This window comes from Mesocricetus auratus, unplaced genomic scaffold (genome assembly GCF_017639785.1).
Source record: "Mesocricetus auratus isolate SY011 unplaced genomic scaffold, BCM_Maur_2.0 Super-Scaffold_100009, whole genome shotgun sequence".
Taxonomy (NCBI): Eukaryota; Metazoa; Chordata; class Mammalia; order Rodentia; family Cricetidae; genus Mesocricetus; species Mesocricetus auratus.
In genome coordinates this window covers 35,432,529-35,452,312 of record NW_024429193.1, presented here as the reverse complement: position 1 = coordinate 35,452,312, position 19,784 = coordinate 35,432,529, and the positions used below count along the sequence as shown (strand labels likewise).

The 19,784-nt window shown below is 36.5% G+C and overlaps 1 protein-coding gene across 4 annotated transcripts in view; it reads right to left on the bottom strand.

Annotated features, from left to right (window-relative positions):
• Nucleotides 1–19,784, bottom strand: part of Fnbp1l (formin binding protein 1 like) — a 76,863-nt gene that overhangs the window by 22,129 nt on the left and 34,950 nt on the right. For all 4 annotated transcript variants that reach the window (XM_040751926.1, XM_040751928.1, XM_040751929.1 and 1 more), the window contains exons 3-6: nucleotides 10,517–10,570; nucleotides 9,108–9,255; nucleotides 8,357–8,419; nucleotides 3,203–3,307 (exon numbers count right to left, since the gene is read on the bottom strand). In XM_040751926.1, the coding sequence (XP_040607860.1) occupies nucleotides 3,203–3,307; nucleotides 8,357–8,419; nucleotides 9,108–9,255; nucleotides 10,517–10,570 (370 nt within the window). The remainder of the gene's footprint in view (nucleotides 1–3,202; nucleotides 3,308–8,356; nucleotides 8,420–9,107; nucleotides 9,256–10,516; nucleotides 10,571–19,784) is intronic.

The window sequence follows — 19,784 nt, the reverse complement described above, 5'->3', positions numbered from 1 at the left end:
TTCTGAAAATTACACTAGAGTTAGATTTTGTCAATAGATAAGCCAACAGCTAAGGAAAATGTTTCCAGATCTTACATGGTTTTCTTATCACAATAATTCCTCTGTCCCTATTATAGTAGCCCTGTAACGTTCCCCATCATAGTCCTCTTCTTTTCAATAACTGAAAAAATCTCTACTTACAAAATTCACACAGAAAATAATGACATGCCTTGAAACAGGACATTTATAAACAGAAGAAAAGCAAATACCTCCAGAATATTTTCAACTATTAAAAAAAGTAGTGAAATATTTCTTCACCCCACTAGAATATGAAACTAAATAAATATAATGATTAAAATGTGTTTTAAATAATATAATACTCAACATGTTTTCATCTCTATGAAACCATAGGTACTTATTTAAAATAGTTCTGCATTCAATTTATTGCAGAAAGCCAAAGGAATATTATCTATACTGATGAGATTACAAATAAGACTGTTAGTTCTAATACACTGAGCATGAGCTTAAAAATGTTCCCAACTGGTCTAAAATAATAGGAAACAAAGCAAGAATTGGCTCCTCAGATGCAATACTTCATATCAGCAGTCTCACATACATACAAGGCTAAGGAGAGAGATTATCAGAGTTCCATAGCAACCTGGACACAACATAGCAAAAAACAAGGAAGAGAGAAGAGAAGTGGGAAGTGTGTGTGTGTGTGTGTGTTACATCATTCCAAAGTACAAAATATGACACTTAATATAATAGGGCTGTATCTTACAAGCACACTGGGAATATTCTTGGCATTCTGGGATAATGCTGGCCCGCCCCTGTCAGCTGGCAGGATGAGTTCACCAGCATTCAGGTAAACACTTAAGTCAGCCCATGGGCGCTATGGCTAATGTCACTATGTCATGCGCTGCTTGGCTATGTCATGCTTTTCGTGGCAACATAAGGTTCTACACACATGCGCAAAGAGTCTTTTAAAGCAAGCTCCACCTACTCTCTCCCTTCTTCGCTTCCCTTTCGCAGGTGTACCATCATGGCCCCTTCCTTTCATACCCCTCCCCATGAATAAACTTACATGTGGGTTTGTTGTATTCTGTGATTCAGTCTCACCACAACCGCTAAACCACAACAGATATGCTTTACTGTTTTTTTTTTCTTTTCTTTCGCCAAGGACTGAAATTAACGGCCTTACCTTGTTAGACAAGTCCTCTAACATTGGTCCTCATCCCCAGCCCTATCTCTCACTCTTCTGATTCTAGTTGCTACAGATGCAGTTATTTACCTAACACTAGTCTATAACTGAATCCTCTTAACTCAGAAACAACTGACTATGGAAGCAAGGTAGACAAGATCTTAGATAAGCCCACGAAACCCTATTTAATCTAGGGATATTAGAAGACTACTGCAAATATGTAAACCAAAATATGAACTAAAGCATATCTACAGAGAAAAAAATGAAGCAAAACAAAACCTGAAGTTCCAACCTGGAACCCTAAGTACACATTTATTTACACATCCTCTTTTTTTCTTTCTACCACAAATCATAGTGGAACCAAAGATTCCAAATGTCCAAGCCTTAAGTCCTCGTGACCTGTTGGGAAATTCCCACACCAGTTCTGAGTCCCATGGGCTATTGTGGAGGTTTCAGTCAGTTGTACAAGGGAATATGGCTAAAAGCTAAAACGGTTACATTTTCTAATAATAAAGAAACTTCAAATAATTGAACATTAAACCATGAATAACAAAGTTCTGGAAAAAAGTTAGGTCAAGATAAATAGCACAAGCTTAGCTACTGTGCAAACCTAATTTCCATAGACAAAATGAAGATCTTTTTTTTGGGGGGGGGGGTTTACAAGACAGGGTTTATCTGTATTGTTTTGGAGGCTGTCGGTCCAGCCTGGCCTCGAACTCACAGAGATCCGCCTGCCTCTGCCTCCCGAGTGCTGGGATTAAAGGCGTGCGCCACCACCACCCAGCCAAAATGAAGATCTTAAGTGAAGAGTCCATCAAGAAAACTAACTTTAAATTCTCAGCACATAAATTTGAAGAGCCATTATTTGATGATGAATCAAAGGAGTGTTTAAAGAGCGGATTGTTAACCTTCAAGGAGTCTCACATGTACATAATAGTTGCTGTTATTCACAATACTATCAAGTAACACACTGATCAATTATAGATATGGCATAATGTTGTGAAGGAAATTATATTAGATGGTTAAAATTAGAATACAAAATTAATAGTATCAAAGCTAATAATGGATATAAAGATGTCCATAAAAATTTAAAATAAAGTATAAGTTATGAGAGACACATCCTCATATCAACACATATGTGAAAAGACAAGGATTCCATATAATTATGAACTCTATGGAGTCATTTCCAACAACGTAGTTGCCTGGCTTCATATACACTCAGGTCATATGAACAAGAACTTAGTGCTCAGACAAGGGAAATAATCAAAATCAGAAATGATCTGACCAAAGTAGGATTATATTTCAGAAAATGACCTAAACAGGATATTGAAAACCTTAAGGGAATTCAAAGGAAAGTAACATGATACAGGTAATTCAAGCTATTTTCTATGTGGAACAGTTGAAGTCATCTATTTACAAGTAGAAAATATCTAATAAGATAAAATACCTACAAAACTATTATGAAAAACTGCATTTGAGTTTTTCTATGTAACTCAAAAATGTAAACCATAGATGCATAGATCATAAAGTCTATATGAGGACTGGGGTGGGGGGCATGTGACCATCTGCACTCTAGCAAATGACAAAGAAGTTAAGAAATGATCTTTAGAAGACCAATCCTACCAGCAATTATGCTTCAGAATAGCTAGCTCAGAATCAGAGGTAAGACCCTCGTCAAAGGGGCTAAGGAGTCCTACTCAATCTGCATACTTGATGGATATATCTTGGTCTTTTTATCCAATTTTGGAGTAGGGAAGAAACAATCTTAGTAGCCACTATTTCTCCTGAGCATTTCGAATGCAGCTAGGATATATTATCTTGTTTCCTTCTAAGACCAATACGTAGCATTTCAAGTAAGCAATTATTGCATATTTTAGATTTAGATATATATAATGCTGACACAAAAGATGTACCTTCTTTCTATGCCTGTAATATTTGCATCTCAAAGTAGGAGTGCTGACTGTGTGCAGTGAATACATACCAGTAATAATCTATTTTTACAAGCAAGTTTGGACTTCTTACCTTTTCAACATCTGCCTTGGTTGCATTGGTATCATTATCCAGTCTTTCATAACTCTGTTGTGCTTTCTCTGCTTCTCTACATTCTCTTTCAAATTTCTTTTTACTCTGTAAAGAAAATTTGAGTAGTAACTTAAATGTTGCCAGTGTGTGTTATGAAAACTGTACTCAACACTGTAAATAAAATTTGTCCTTTCTGAGTTGGAAAATTAAATGTAGTACTATAATTTATACTGGTTATGGTATATATGTATCTTAAATATCAGGTATTACTTTTTGATAATAAAGGAAAAAAAGGGCATTACTAATACTCAATATATACCTAATTATCTGTCCAAAAAGGGGGAAATTTTTTATTATAAACAAATCTTCATTGGAGTTTTATTACTGTTTTATTATAAATGAATCCTCAATTTTGGTGTTTGTTTCCATGTTTTTTTTAGTAGGACCCAAACACAGTTAACATGTGGAAATGTTCCTTTGAAGTGGTTTGATAATTGTTCAGGCAAATGTCTCAGGAATACTATCAGCACAGACAGAAACTTACTTGTTTTTGTGTTGAGTTTTTCCTTTAATAAACAAAAACAAGGTTTTACTATGTAGTCCAAGGTGGCCTAAACTTCATTTGTGTAGTCCAACTTTTCCTGGAACATTTAATCCTCCTGCCTCAGCCTTCAGGGTGCTAGGATTATAGGCATGTGCCACCACACCCAACTTTAATTTAAACTACTGTGACTTTTAAAATGCTATTTATGATTGCTCAGCAGTTGAGCACTTGCAGATCTTATAGAGTAGCTGACTTACAACCATCCGTAACTCCAGTTCCAGGGAACTGACATTCTTTTCTGGCCTCTAATAGCATGAGGCACACACATAGTGTACATAAACACATTCAATTCAGGCAAACCCTCAAACACATAAAAAAATGAAACATTTAAAAGCTATTCATGACAGAATCATGGATATATAAATATGTACACAATTTTTTTTATATATACACTTATTGCTAATTCAACTCAAGTTGCCCCACGTTGATTAAATCTCTGCACAGTAAGGAATTAGAAATTCTTACATTAGGAATTCTATCATTTATGTTTTCTTATTCAGTTTCTCCTTGGGTTTCTAATCTGCTTAAGTCTGAAATCATACCAGCTACTCCAGTGCACAGCTGTTTTCTTGGGGTTTCCCTTTCCTATAATCACAAGGATATCTTTGCACCAAGTCTGTTATCTGGATCCGTTAGGTTCACTATCATTCTGCTGGATCACATTAGCAGTAGTTTCCCAGAAAGTTTGTAAAATACCACCTACAAGGTTAGAAATGCTGTATTGTCACCACCGTACCTCATCCCATGCTCTATTGAATCCATGCTGCAAGGACAGCCCATGGCCTTTACCATCACTTTTAACTAACATATTTTGGCTGTGTATAGTTGGAAACAATTTCTTTCAGAAATTTAAAAGTATTATCCTATTTTCTGTTAGTTTTTTTTTCTTTTTTTAATTTTTTTCTTAAGTTTTAAAGACATGGTTTCTATGTGTAATAGCTTTAGCCACCTGGCACTCACTCTGTAGACAAGCTGGCTTCGAACTCACAGAGATCCACCTGCATCTGCCTCCCAACTACTAAGATTAAAGGTGTGTGCCACCACTGCTGGCTGATTATTTTCTGGTTTCTATATAAGCAGACTGGGATATGCCCAATCCTGTTCTAATTCCTGATTTAATTTAAAAGGTTGCTGTGACTAAATATGTGTTTCTCTTTCAGGAAATTCATGTCTTTACATTTGAAGGCTTTTTCCACAGACTTATTTATGCCCAATTTTCTTTTGTATGTAGTGTGTTTGTTATTTTGAAAAAGAAACTGATAAATGAAATCTAATTTTGCTATGACGTTTCATAGTTTTAACTTGTTTTTTGCTTTACTTTCTGAAAGACAACTTCAATTTTATCTTTCTACTGGATCTTTCATTTCTCCTTCTTTTTGTTCTTTCCATCAATCATTTTAATAGTGCCTGCCCCTATTTCCATGGATATACAATTTCCTCTATTCCACAGAGAAAATTAATACCAGTTTTGAGTTTTTAAGCTTTTTACCTTTCACAGTTGCCATTTCTTCTTTTTGGGGGGAGGAAGGGTTCAAGACAGGGTTTCTCTGTGTATCCCCGGCTGGCCTGGAACTCACAGAGAACAACCTTCCTCTGCCTCCCAAGTGCTGGGATTAAAGGTGTGCACCACCATGCCCAATGCTGTTTTTTCCTATATATTAGTGTGGTCTCTGTCTGGGGAACTTTGGCTATGTGTTCTTATTCTAAATGCCAGTTAAAAACTCTATAGGTAGGGCTGGATGAGCCTGGTCTTTCCCTCTAGAATGAAACAGTCAGGTAGTTTCCTTGGGAAAACCCTGTGTGATCATCCCCCCACACCCCTACACCCACACCCAACACCCAACTAACTTATCAGAATTCCCAGAAAAAGCCTCTTCTAAGCCCTTACCTGGAAAATGCCTTGCTATATGTGTTCTGAGAATTACCCAGAAAAAGAAAGCAGAGGACTTGAGTATTCTGTATTTACCCAATCCTATTGTAGAGCCAGTAACTACGGGTTAATAATATCGATACAAATTGAGGCTACTTACAAATAAGTGTTTTATATTAGGTATCTTATTTGTGGAAAAACATATACTTTCCTTGCAACACCCAAGTACCAAAAACTGAGTACAAATGAATTAAAAATATCCCTTTCCTAGTGTACCATTACACAATACAGAAAACCATGTCTATTCCCTTTTCTTTCTTAGCAGAACCTGCCTCTCAACACACAGAAGCTGTAAATAGCTGTGGCTTGCTGTCCCACTCTCCCCACAGGCTCATCAAAGGCACCTAGGAGGAAGTCTGCAGGGATTTTCTAGCAGTTTTATGTCCTCGATAAAAAAGGATAGTGAAAAAAGAAATGTTCCTTTTTTCCTGCCTCTGGGTGCCTCTTAAATGAGGATATACTACTGCCTGGCTCAACACCTGACCACAGGGCATAAAGCTGTAGAATAAGAACCAACAGTCTGTGTAGTAAAGTAAGCACGGAGGACATGTACTGCCGTGACCGATAGGCCCAGCATCGCCAGACATTTATCTTCCTAGGTTCTGACCATCTCTCCAAGATCTCTTTCACAGGATATTTTCTTTTGCCCTCAGTTTAAATGTTATTGTTCACCCTGGGAGTAATAACTGTCTTCCAACTTTTCAATTTTTTCCCTTATTTCCCCCAGTTCTTTATGTTCCTTTCAATTATGCCAAGTACGTTAGGAATTCTAGAATTTTGTTTTGACTAAAAAGACAGACAAAAAGGTAAGGAATAGGATCCTATACTTGTTTTTAACACATTAAACATAAATTATACCTGTCAGTCTCTTTCACTGACTGCAGGCTCCACAAATAAATAAAAGTCATATCATATTTACTTTTGAACATATAGGGACAAGTACAAGTAAAGGGTTGAATATACTTCTCATAATATTGTTAATGACTTCAAATTTTTGCAATGGTTCTTTCTTACTTACGACCTTTACAACTTTTTCTTAATAACTGCCGATTGTTCTAAAGGCAAGTCAGCACATATTGTCAACACAGTTGTGTCAACAGTAACAGTCATTTCTAGAGAAACCAGTATCTCCTTTTTATAGGAGTATGTTATTCTGTGCAAATGAAAACACACACACTCTCTCACACTTATTAGATGGCAGAAACTAAGGATGCCACTGACAGTAATTTAAAATTTAATAAAAATCCTCCCTTAAAGTCTTGGAAAAACCAATTATAAAGAAAATGAGAACAGACTATTAATGTACCTATAAACACTAAATCAGCACTGGTAATTAAAATCATTGACAGTTAAATATAAATAGAATCTAAGCTTTGAATATGCATTTTTAACATGAAAATATATAAAACATGGCAAATATATGCATGAGCTCTCAACATGCCAAAGACTTGCACAGTATGAAGAGAAACCAGTGTATCTTGCATGCACTTGTAAAATTCCAACCTCAAAGTCCTTCCAAAAAATCACAGAAAACTTTTCTTCAGCATGACTCTTAAAAAATATAGTTATCTATTGTAAAAATGCTAGCAAAGAGCCAACCACTTGGCAACCTGAACATTTAAAAAGACTATTTTATACTGCAGTCTTTCAATCCAGTAAAGATGACTATAGTGCCTATATGGGTACTATATATTTACCAAAACCTTTAAGAAAATCCACATTATCAAGGACCTTAGGGAAATTTTAAGTAGACAGTATGCTTTCTAACTCTGTCCTATTAAGTTCTTTCCTACAGTCAGAAGCTTACAGAACTGTAGGATTACTGAACTACAAGAAACACTTCCAATAAGGCAGCCCTTGCTCTTCAGTATTCATATGCTAAAAAGGTCAAGAGAAATAGTGTTTAAAAGGGTTCAAGAACCATAATCTTGGTTATCTCCTCTAAGGCAAACAGTTTCCCAAGAAATCTGTTTTCCACCACTCCAAACCCCTTGTGATATTAGATAAATTTCCCTACCTTAAGTATACCTTAATATGAAGATAAGAGAATTCTAATGGGGGAAGTCCTTCTTTGTATATGTTGTCTTACTGGTTGATAAATAAAGGACTGTTGACCAATAGGGAAGCAAGATAGGTGGGACTAGGGGAAGCAGTGGATTCTGGGAAATGGGGGCATAGTCAATCACCATGTAGGACTCGAGAAAAGTAAGAGGTTCAGACCTTTTCTCCAGTAGGAGGAGACCACGTGGAAATACTCAGATTAGCAGTATGGGTTAATAATTAAGTCAGAGCTAGTCACGCAAAACCACAGCAAACGGGCCAACAGCTTCATAATTAATATAGTGTCCTGCGTGTTCATTTGGGACTGACGAGGCTCTGGGACCAGGCTGGTGGGAAGAATACACGGTACAGAATTCATCTAAGTATTTACTTAGGGAAAAAGGAAAAGGAAATGAGCTTACATTCTACATTTATATTTCTTGGTTATTGTATAACAAAACAAATGGCAGATTATGAACAATATACTAGAAATATTAGACTGAGAGGTAAAGTATAATGGGGTTTAGGGGTTAATCATTCTGTACATTTTCTAATCAACCATGAAAATACTGTAACTCACATTATCCATCTGTTTCCAACACATGTCAAGGTACTGTTGAGCTTTTCGTCCTTCTTGGAGATGCTGAAGATTAAAACCATCAACAAACAAAAATAATTACACTTACATAGTAAGTAAAAGACTCTTCACTTTATTTTTTTCAAGGTGATAAAATACATAAATATATAAAACTGCAGTTAGGAAGAGAATAAAACAAACTTTAAAATATACCTTATAGATCAACATTTTAAAAATAACTTTAAGGTAGGCATAGTATTAAAATAATGATCATCTTCAATAGGGGTTTTTCTATAAAAAGTCAGATAAAAGTAATTCATCTTTTAAGTTTACCAGCCAAATGATATTCTGTCTACACAATACTAAAGTAGCCACAGAAAATATCAAACTTGGAGAATACAAACAATTTTATATAATTTTATATGCCAAAGAACACTTAGTTTCTAATTTTTTTCAACCACCTAAATATGTAAAGTATTCTTAGCTTATGGGATCTAAGAAACAAATACAAGTATTTGGTCTGTGGGCTGTATGTTGCCAAACCCCAGTAAACTAGTAAGCATATCTCAGTTTTTCTTTTTTACTGAAAAATATTTTTCACAGTATATTCTGATCTCACAATTTTAAATAAAAGAAATTTAATAATATTGAAAACTAGTTTTTAATTGAACAAATATTTCTAAAAAGAAAAATGATTATTTGTCTGAAACAATTTTATAAGACTGTTGTAATTATATAAAATTATAAAGATTACCATTTTTCTTTCAGTTTTCAAATCATGGGCATATCTCATTAATTCACCATATACTCTGTGTGCCATTTCTTCCGCTACCACCTCTCGCTGTCCTGCATAGTCGTTTAACTCATTAAGGATGTTAAAAAAGGCGATACATGAAGTAAACCTGGCAAAACATTTAAAATAATAAGATTCACTTTTGCTTCTATTACAATTTTTTGGTGAGGTATTTTTGGTGTCTAAAGCAAGTTTAAATACACTCAACCTAAATCCCAGCTACTGATTCTAAATTAACTACATATGGAAAGAACCCTGCATTAAGCTTAAGTTGTACATTTTTAAGTACTTTAAGTAGCCTTTAATGTATAAATAAAGGGATATTTGGGGGTCAAAATATAATGAGAATACTACCTGCAGGCTCTTTTGACATAGTGGAATCTCTTAGGTTGCCAACTGACTGGCCTGAGTTTGGGAATCACTTGGGTGGATTCCTAGGCTTGGCAGCTGAACCTGTTGCAGAGATGATGTGCTTGTTCTCGAGGACAGAACCTGCCAATCATACCACTCAAATGCATCTTGATGGCTGATCTACAGAACAACTTTGCTATCAGCTCTGGATACAGCTGCCTGTATGCCTGCCCACATCCTGAATTGGAAGTGTACCATTATGGCTGGCACCAAAGCGGGATAAAGGGGGCAAAAATAAGGGTAAAAATGTGTGTGGAGGGAAGGAGAGAAACAAAGAAAATTACTGTGTTAAAATGTATATATCTACTTGGAACACACCAAGGAACACTCTCTTATGCTGACAGCTCAGATAGGGAACCCTTTAGAATGCTAAAAACCAATACATATACACAAAACCGTTAAGTCTAACCTCATTTAGTTTCTGTGGTTTATAACCACTGCATATTCATGTTTAAGACTTCCAAAAAGCCCAAATAAATTTTTATCCTTTTATTCAGGATTCATAAATTATCCCCCAAATTTTATCCCTTTTTATTATCCTTTTAAATCCACCAGCCAAGCAGTTTTCACTACCTGCAAGGCAAAACTTTTAGAAAGCTAATAACAACTACTCAATAAAGTGTGGAAAAGACACCTTTCTTCTCGAGACTAAACAACTCAAATAAAATCCTGGTCTAAGTCTTACTTGAAAGACCCCCTTTCAATTATTCTAAAACGACAAAATAAAAGGCAGCCCAAAACCAAAAAACAAAACAAAACACTATTAAGTTCATTAAAGTATCTATCCTCAAAAGATAAACAGTAGTCCACTGTGATGTTTTTATTAAAGCAAACTTTAAAGAAAAACTTCATGGGACAATTACAGTATGTTTTACAAAGAAATGAAATATATATATATGTATATATATATATATGTTCTGAATATTTTTAGCATGCAGTAACTAACAGGTTAGATTTACCTTGGCTCTTCATCTTTGGATGAGCGCTTAGGACAGTACTTCTTAACCAGATTTCTATAGGAAGAAAAGTCGTAATTTTATAAACAATATTTTTAAAATAAAAATATTCTAAGAAGTTTCCAATTTCATAAAACAGTACTATATATAAAAGAGATCAGCAACATGATCATCATAATTAACATAATAATATATGGATCATTACTTACATTTTTATTAGAATATTAACACTTTCTTTTATGGTATTATAATTACAATTATACTATTAACTAAGAGGAACAAAACAAAAAACAATATTCTGTATATGAAACAGTTATAGAACAAAGACACATTCAGAGAAATACTACCACTCTTTTGTTTAACAAATCATAGACTTAATATTAGCTGAAGCAAAATATAAACAGATGCTGACTAAAGGGAAGAAAGAACAGCTGCTGGTCACCATCCTCTATCATGCTACTCTTCTATGAAAATCATTGTGTGACTCACCAACTCCTACTTCAAGGGGCTGAGCAGCCTTCATGCTAAAGTGCTCAACCAATAACCACACCCCTATCCCTTTCTTTAGGCAAATAATTACATTCTGACTTGAGACTCTATGTGTCTACATCCATATATTAGAATGCTATCTTGTTTCATACTTATGAAATAAGGTATGCTAGCACAAAGACTTTGGGGATAGATGGGGTCATATAGCCTTGAATCCTCGATGTTTTGCATGGTGTTTATACGACCTAGAGCAACTTTACATCAATTTCCCTGTTCCTTAGATTCCTATCAGTAAATACCCAACAGATTTCTAAGAATTGAGATAAAACATTGGCCATAGTGCTTATAAAAGGTTTGGTCTATAATACATGGACCACTGAAGATCCAGATGTTTAACACTCGTGTGTATGTGTGAGTGCAGGTGTGCATGCACCACAGCACACCTGTGAAGGTCAGAGAGCAATCAGGTTTCTCTTCTCCTCCACCTTGTTTGAGAGACGGCTCTTGTTTACCAATGCATGTACCAGGCAGGTCTCCTGCTTCCATGTCCCATCTTGCCCCAAAAGTGCTTGATTACAGACATGAGATGCCATGTCCAACAAGTGTTACATGAGTTCTGGGAACTCTAACTCAGATTCTCATGCTTGACTAACAAGCACTGAAACATCTCTCCAACCCTACAGACTCTTTGCTGAGTAATTCTGTCTGTTGAATCAAAAAAAAATTTTTTAAAGGCTTGCATTAAAAAAAAAATCTCCTTTTAAGATTATTTCCTGGTATTTAATTTATGCTGTATCTTCTAAAAGTAAAAGTGCACAATTGCCTGGAAACTAAAACAAACAAACAGAAAAATAGTCCATCATCATAATTTAAACATAAGCATTTAATTATTTCCAAAAAAGGTAAATTAATCCCACTTTCCCAGTTAAGCTTATTGATTCCACAAATAATTATGTGCTATGTACTAGCTGCTGTGCAAGCTACCAGGAGCATAAAATGAAAGTGCACCCATGCTCAAGATAGTTTCTTTAAAGAAGACAAGTATATACCAGTAATTACAAAATGCAGAATGGTAAGTGCTATGATAAAGATATAGAAAGGGTGTTATGACAAAAAAGAAGAGAAAAGCTACCACAAGTGAAGTAAAAGCACAGTGCCTGTCATTAAAAATTCAGCCACCATTAGAATGAACAGATGAAAGTATTTGGCCTTTCATGTGATTTTTATCAAAATATGAATATTTACTACACACTAAACTGTTGCTTAGGGGATAAAGGGTTTATTCCAAGTTAAACTCTATCACTTTGGGGAAATCAAGTCAGGAACTCGAGACAGCTAGAAGAGTCACAATTGAGAGCAAGAGGGCGTGAATATGTGCATGTCTGTGCTCATCTCATCTCTATTATACAGTCTAAGACCAAACTATTATACAGTCTAAGACCAAACTCAGGAAGCGCTGCCACCCGCCATGGTCAGGCCTTCTTGCCTAAATTAATGTAATCAAGACAACCTCTCACAGACATGCCCACAGACCAACCACATCTAAACAACCTCTCATTGAGACTCACCTCCCAGATAATTCTAGATTTTGTGAATTTGACAACTGAAAGTAACCATCACCATATTTACAGACAATTTCTAAGTAAGTATACAAATATATGCAAACATTTTAACAGATTAAGACCACTGATCTAGAACTATGAAATATAGATTGCTTCTAAGCAATATCACACGAAGAGACTAGGCAGCTCTTAGAGCTTTCTGAAAAGAAGAAAAGCAAAGTTCTCTACTATGCCTGAAGAGGTAAATAGGAATTAGGAAACTGGAAAGCCTTGGAGGAATGCTAACAGAGGAAGTATAATGAACAAAGAGCAAGAAGCAAGACATTCATGAAGAACTCTAAATGGGATCTATCTAGCTGGTACATTAAAAAAACAAATAAAAATTAAATTCACAATTCACCTAAATATCAGCAATGCTATTAAGTGGTATTCATTATTTCAGGTATTAGAATCATAGAAAAAGAAGAGTCATAACTATCAAACTAGTAATTACGCAAAACATGCAGTCATTCTGAAAGAGAACCCAAAAAGGGAAGCTATGAAGAAGAGATGACAAATCTGGGAGTTAAATAGAATAAGCAAATCCAGAGAGACAAAAATAGATTAGTTACCCAAACCAGGAAAAGGAGGAAATTACTGGGGATAGGTTAAAAAGTTTATTTTTGTGATGATAAAAAATGTTCTAAAAGTATAGTGCTCTGAAGATGGCTAAATCCTGAAGTGCTTGCTGTGAAGCATGAGGACCAGAGCCCCATCTCAAGCACTCATGTAAAAACAAAGAGCTGTGTGCACCAAGGCATAGGGAGGTAGACACTAGATATTTGAAGCTTGGAACAGACCTTACCAATCTACTAGACACTTCTCTGTGTAACTAGATCAAATAATTCAATCACATGGCCAGCCAGTTTGTTCCTTTCTTTGTTTAATCCAATCTAAGTTGAGCTTCTAACACTTGAAATGAATCTAACAGGTTAATCTTCAGAGTTATTACATTCCAGAAACAAAGCAAAATACCACTAATCTGAAATGTAATTACTTGAGGAAATAGAACAGATAAGATGAGAGGAAAAAGACCTCAGATACTATACACAAGTCACAATGGGCTGCTACTGGAAAACTTTGGCAAAGTTCACAATTTAAATGCTCATTGTAGCAAAATATAAGCTCTGGAAAAGCACACATCAACTTTTTATGAATATTTAGGTCTAGTGTGCCGAGTAGTATATTTTTCCAGAACTTACGTATTACCATAATAGAAATTTTAAACTGGTAGAAAAAAGCTAACATTGTGAACTTTCCTCTGTTTTTTTTTTGTTTTAATTCCTGAATTTTTCATTTTCAAATCTCATTTTTGCTTTCAAGATTCTATCTCTTCATTAAATTCTGTTTTCACATCTTGAATTATTTTCATTATTTCATTCAATTGTGTTTTCAGGGTTAGCATTTGGACATATAATATTCTCTTTAGAGTTCTTTGATAATGTTTGTTATTTCTACTCTGAAGTCACTGTTTTACATATCATCTAGAACACTTTTCTTAGGGAACATTACTGTGGAAGTACTAACTGTTGGTGGAGACTTGTTTCAGTTACTTGTATATTTACATTGGGACTATAGGTTGCTGGTACTGTCTTGTCTCTCTTTTGTTGACTGGGTGTTTGAAACTCTTTTTCCTGTTACTCCAATTTATTTGCCAAGTGCTTTAACAGCTGTACGAAGTCTAGGGTTCTATCTCTGGGCAATTCAGTGTTGATATTCAAATAGGGTTTCAGGAGTGGGAGCTCTGGCTCATGTCTTGCTATGTGAGGTTTCTAAGCCCAGGAATAGACCTATCTTCAGGGGTCTGGGGGAAATGCCTATGGAAGCACACTTTTACAGGCAGTGGACTTCCACATAATAGAATGGGAATATGCCTGGGATCCTTAAAGAGGTCTTTTGAGAAGGAACACTGGAAGGAAGGCATGACACATGTTCCTTAGGCAGGTTGCAGGGGTGGATTAAGCACTAGTGTAGATTAGTGACCCTTCCTGTAGAAAGGGGATCCTTGCAAAGAGGATCGGTGTAGTTGGCATAGAAAGTCAGATATCTGCCCAGAGAAAGGATCAGGTACACACACAGAGAGAATCTGAGGTATTTAGCTACTCTGCTACTTCTGTGATAAAGCACCATCACCAAGGCAACTTATAAAAGAAAGCATTTAATTTGGGGATTGGAGTTTCAAATGATTAGAGTTCAAGTGACAGATCAAAAGCATGGTAGCAGGGAGAGCTGAGTGAGAGCTTACATCTTGATCCACAAATAGGAAAAAGAGAGGAAGATTGGGGAGGACATGGGTCTTGTGAAATCTCAAAGACAGGTTCCCAGTGACATATCTCTTCCAATGGGGTCACACCTCCTTATCTTTCCCAAACAGTTCCACTAACTAGGGACCAAGGATTTAAACATATGAGACAATGGGAGTCATTCTCATTCAAACTACCATAGGTAGAACTGAAGTGGGGGAAATCAGGCTTTCCCGCTTGGGATGATGACAAACACGCTTGGCAGGGGAGGAAGGATTACCAGCTCTAGTTGGGACTCCCTACCTGAAGGGGGTGTGCAGAAGGGACACAGAAAGGCAAAGCAGACATGTGCTCCTCAGGCAAGTGGCAGAAGGCACATGGATTCAGTGCAGAATTCTATCAGACCTCCAATGAAGAATAAACAACAATATTCCTCAAGTTATTCCACAAAATAGAAAAGGAAGAACATTTCCAAATTTTTTTTACAAAGTCAGTATTCTGATAACCAAAGAACAAAAACTACTACAAAAACAAAACAAAAAAAAAAATGAAAAGGGCCGGGCGTTGGTGATGCACACCTTTAATCCAGCACTCAGGGAGGCAGAGGCAGGTGGATCTCTGTGAGTTCGAGGCCAGCCTGGTCTACAGAGCTAGTTCCAGGACAGCCTCCAAAACAATAAAACCCTGTCTTGAAAAACCAAAAAAAAAAAAAAAAAAAAAAAAAAAGGAAAGGAAAATTGCAGAAATTGCAGGCCCTTGTTTTTGAACACAGACACAAAAATTCTCAAAATACATTGGAGCAGAATTCAAGAACATAAATCAATAAAAATAATCTATCACATAAATAAGACTAAGGGAGAAAAACCACATAATCATCTCACTAGTTGTAGAAAAGGCCTTTAACAAAATTCAACACCCATGCATGATAAAAGTACTGGGGAAAACAGGGACACAGGGAACATCTCAACATAGTAAAGGCAATATACAAAGAGCCCACAGTCAATATCATCCAAAATGGAGAAAAATTCAAAGCATTTCCAATAAAATCAGGAATAGGACAAGGATGTACACTCTCCCACTCCTTTTCAACATAAAAATGGGTTAGAAGAGTAAGAAAAGTGGAGCTAGAGGAATACTAGTAGGAAAGTTAAGTAGCAAAAGTTTTGTTATCTGCAGAGAATATGATTCTATAAGTTAAAAGACCATAAAAACTACACCAGAAAACTCCTACAGCTAATAACCACATTCCGCAAAGCAGCAGGATATAAAATTAACACCCAAACCTCAGTAGCCTGTATATATACAAATAACAAACATAATGAGAAAGAAATCAAGGAAACAACGTCATTCAAAATTGTCTGTCCATCATGTGTCTCCCACCTCTACACGCGCCCACCTCTATGCACGTGTGTGTGTGCACGCGTGTGCGTGCATATGCGTGTTAGAATATTTCTAACCAAAGACATGAAAGACTTGTACAATGAAAACTTTAAGACACTGAAAAAATTAATTGAGGATGGAAAGACCTTCTATGCTCATGGATTGGCAGGATTAACATTGTGAAAATGACCATCCTACCAGGATTTTAAAGGTTCAATGCAATTCCCAAAATTCCGATACAATTCTAATACTAGACACTAGAGACTAACAAATAAAAAGCCCAACACCAGGAATGGGTTACTCAGTGAGGTCCTATAAGCCTCCAAACAACACAGACTACTGCCATTGATTGTTCTTGGATGCCCTCTATAACTTGATGGCAAGACCTTATTGCTGAAGACATCACATACTTAAGTCAAAAACATGGTAAAATCAAGCTGGTATGTACCCGGAGGCATCATTCCTATTGGCTAGCTTTCATAGTGCTTCAAGGAGCTATGAAAGTTACTGGGAAGCCGGGCGTTGGTGGTGCACGCCTTTAATCCCAGCACTCGGGAGGCAGAGGCAGGAGGATCTCTGTGAGTTCGAGGACAGGCTGGACCGACAGCCTCCAAAACAGAGAAACCCTGTCTCGTAAAACCAAAAAAAAAAAAGAAAGAAAGTTACTGGGAAAGAAAAGTAATCACCAATGATACCCAGCTACAAATCCTACAAGCTACAATTATTACTGACTTGGCAAGACAGGTTCACTGGTGCAATAGTGGCATGAACATCATGGGTGTAACCTACCAATTTCTGACTGGACTTAAGCCCCACTCCATAAGATGAAACTTAAACCTGGCACCATCATCTTGCCCAAAACCTATTGCTAGACAGTTCACAGGCATTGGGAAGAATCTATTATTATGTTGCTAAACAGGCAGAGTATTAAACCAACTCCTAATAATTTACTCTGTGAAGCTCTTATCTGCAATAGATAGGGATTAACATATAGACCCAAAACTGGCCAAGGAATAGAAAGCAAACTACAGAATGCTCAGTCTTTAAGGGGGAACATACAGACTACATACATACTTAGTCATATATTCATAGCTAAGGCAGTTGACGAGAACAAAGAAAAAACAGTGTCTTCTGTATACAGCAGGGAAGCTGCACTTATGAACTCACAGTGGTACTATATGTTATTGTGTTGTCTTTTAATTGTTTGAATGCTGAGGAATAAGCAACAGCTGTTAAACGACGTTTCATTATAAATGTTGCTGGATTAATCCAACCTATACATTTTGAAAATGCCTTAACTTCAAAATTTAAGTCTAAGGACATGTTACTTTGGAAAAGAGGTTCTGCTTTTGTTTCCACAGAAGATGAAAAGCTGTGAATTCCTTCCAGACTAATACGGTTTAATCAAGCAAGCCCCCATGAAGCAGCAGCTCAGGTGATCCAGCATCCAACACAGCTAAAAAGATGCAGCCTCACAGAATACTACAGCCAAGATTTGGACAGGGTTCTGTGTTTCCCCCAAACAGCAGGAAGCAGTTTGGGGAGAACTACGCCTACATTCCCAAATATTATGTTTGTTTTCATTTAAACAGGGCTGGTTATAAATGGTTAATGATCGACAGGCATTGGTGGCACACACCTTTAATCCCAGAACTCAGGAGGCAGAGGCAGGTATATGTCTTCAAGTTTGAGGTCAGCCTGATCTACATAGCGAGTTCCTGGACAGCCTCCAAAGCAATACAGAGAAACACTGTCTCAAAAAACAAATAAACAAATAAATGAATAAATAATGATTAATGATTGAAGTCAATCTCTTTCTTTTTTTTTTTTTTTTTTTTTTTTGGTTTTACTAGACAGGGTTTCCCTGTATTGTTTTGGAGGCTGTCAGTCCAGCCCAGCCTCGAACTCACAGAGATCCACCTGCCTCTGCCTCCTGAGTGCTGGGATTAAAGGCGTGCACCACCACCACCTGGCGTCATCTCTTTCTAAATAAAAAAGAAAATATGATAAAGATATGAATACTTTGCATTGGTATGGATTTTGGTTTATTGATAAAAATTTAAGGTCATTTTTGTCATATGTGTATTTCTAATCTTGCTTAGATATGTTTATACAGCTCTTTTAAAAATGTAATGTATAATTAAATACAGATTATAGATAGTCACCTACAATAGTCGAAACTTATGTTGGTTAGGTTTTCTATATATACAGAGAAATATGGATATCAAATGGATAGGTAGTCTTCAAAACCTTTCAAAGTCCTACAGAATATGGCATTTAAAATGGTTTACTAGGATTTTTCATGACAATGAGACACAACTGCTCCTGGCAATACCAATTACGTCAGAGAGAAAGATGGGCACCGAAGAAACTCATTCTGAAGTTTGCTGTCAATGTAGCAAAACTGGCCTGTTGGGCAAAGAACCATCCTTGCCTCAACTGCTGACAGTTAGCATGCTGTCAGACAAGCAGGTCACAAAGAAAAGTGACTGCTGAACTTGCCAAGAGACAGGATGGTCCTTCAGTGGTCCTGCTTTATAGAAGACAGTAACTGATTAACTTTGCCAAGACAGAGCTTCAAATTTCCTGCTTCATTAAAAAGTCTGCCAGACATTCTGGGCCTATAGGCTAAAGAGGGACTCCCCAACGTTAAAGAGGAACTTTGGGTGACTGGCCAGGCAGCAAGTTGTATCTGTCAATTCTAGAGATTATATATTATCCTTCTGGAGTCTTTGATGAAGTTGAAGACAGATAGCTAAGGAAAACCATAACCATAACTATGATAAAAGATAAAACTTTAGACTCACAAAAATAGGATAGATACAATATTTTCTTTAAATTTTGCCAAATGTTAATGGACTAAATATTGTTATTACAGTTCTTGCTTGATAACTATATTGTTATATTTAATTTTACTATGTTAAAACCTTCCTTTTTATTTAGACAGAAAAGAGAAGATGATGAGGAATATCTTTCTCTATGCTGCAGATATATGTTTCTCTTATTGGTTGATGAATAAAGTTGTTTTGGTCAATGATCAAGCAGGATGTAGCCAGGCAGGAAGTATATGTGGGGCCACCAGAGTAGGAGAATTCTTGGAACTCAAAGAGGTGTCTCAAGAGAGATGCCATGTAGCTACTGGGAAGGTAGGATGCCTGGACATTCTCTGGTAAGCCAAGACCACTTGGAGATATATAGAGTAATAGAAATGGGTTAATAATAGAGAGCTAACCAATAATTCTGAGCCTTTGACCAAACAGTTTTTAATTAGTATAAGTCTCTGTGTGTTTACTTGGGACTCAATGGCTGTGGGATGGGGCAGGACAGAAGCCTCCATCTACTCAATCCTACTACTAGCTTGGAGCTATTGGCAATTGTTGGCTTTGGAGAGAAGGAACGACAGCGGTAAGTCAACCACACTAAGTAGAACATCACAGATCTGTGAGTGTTAGGCAGCTTAAATTGATCTTACAGGGTTTAAGAGGAAAAAAGAGCACAAAGCTGTGTGGATAGGGAAGCAGGGGGTAGATCTGGGAAGAGTTGGGGAAGGGGTGAATG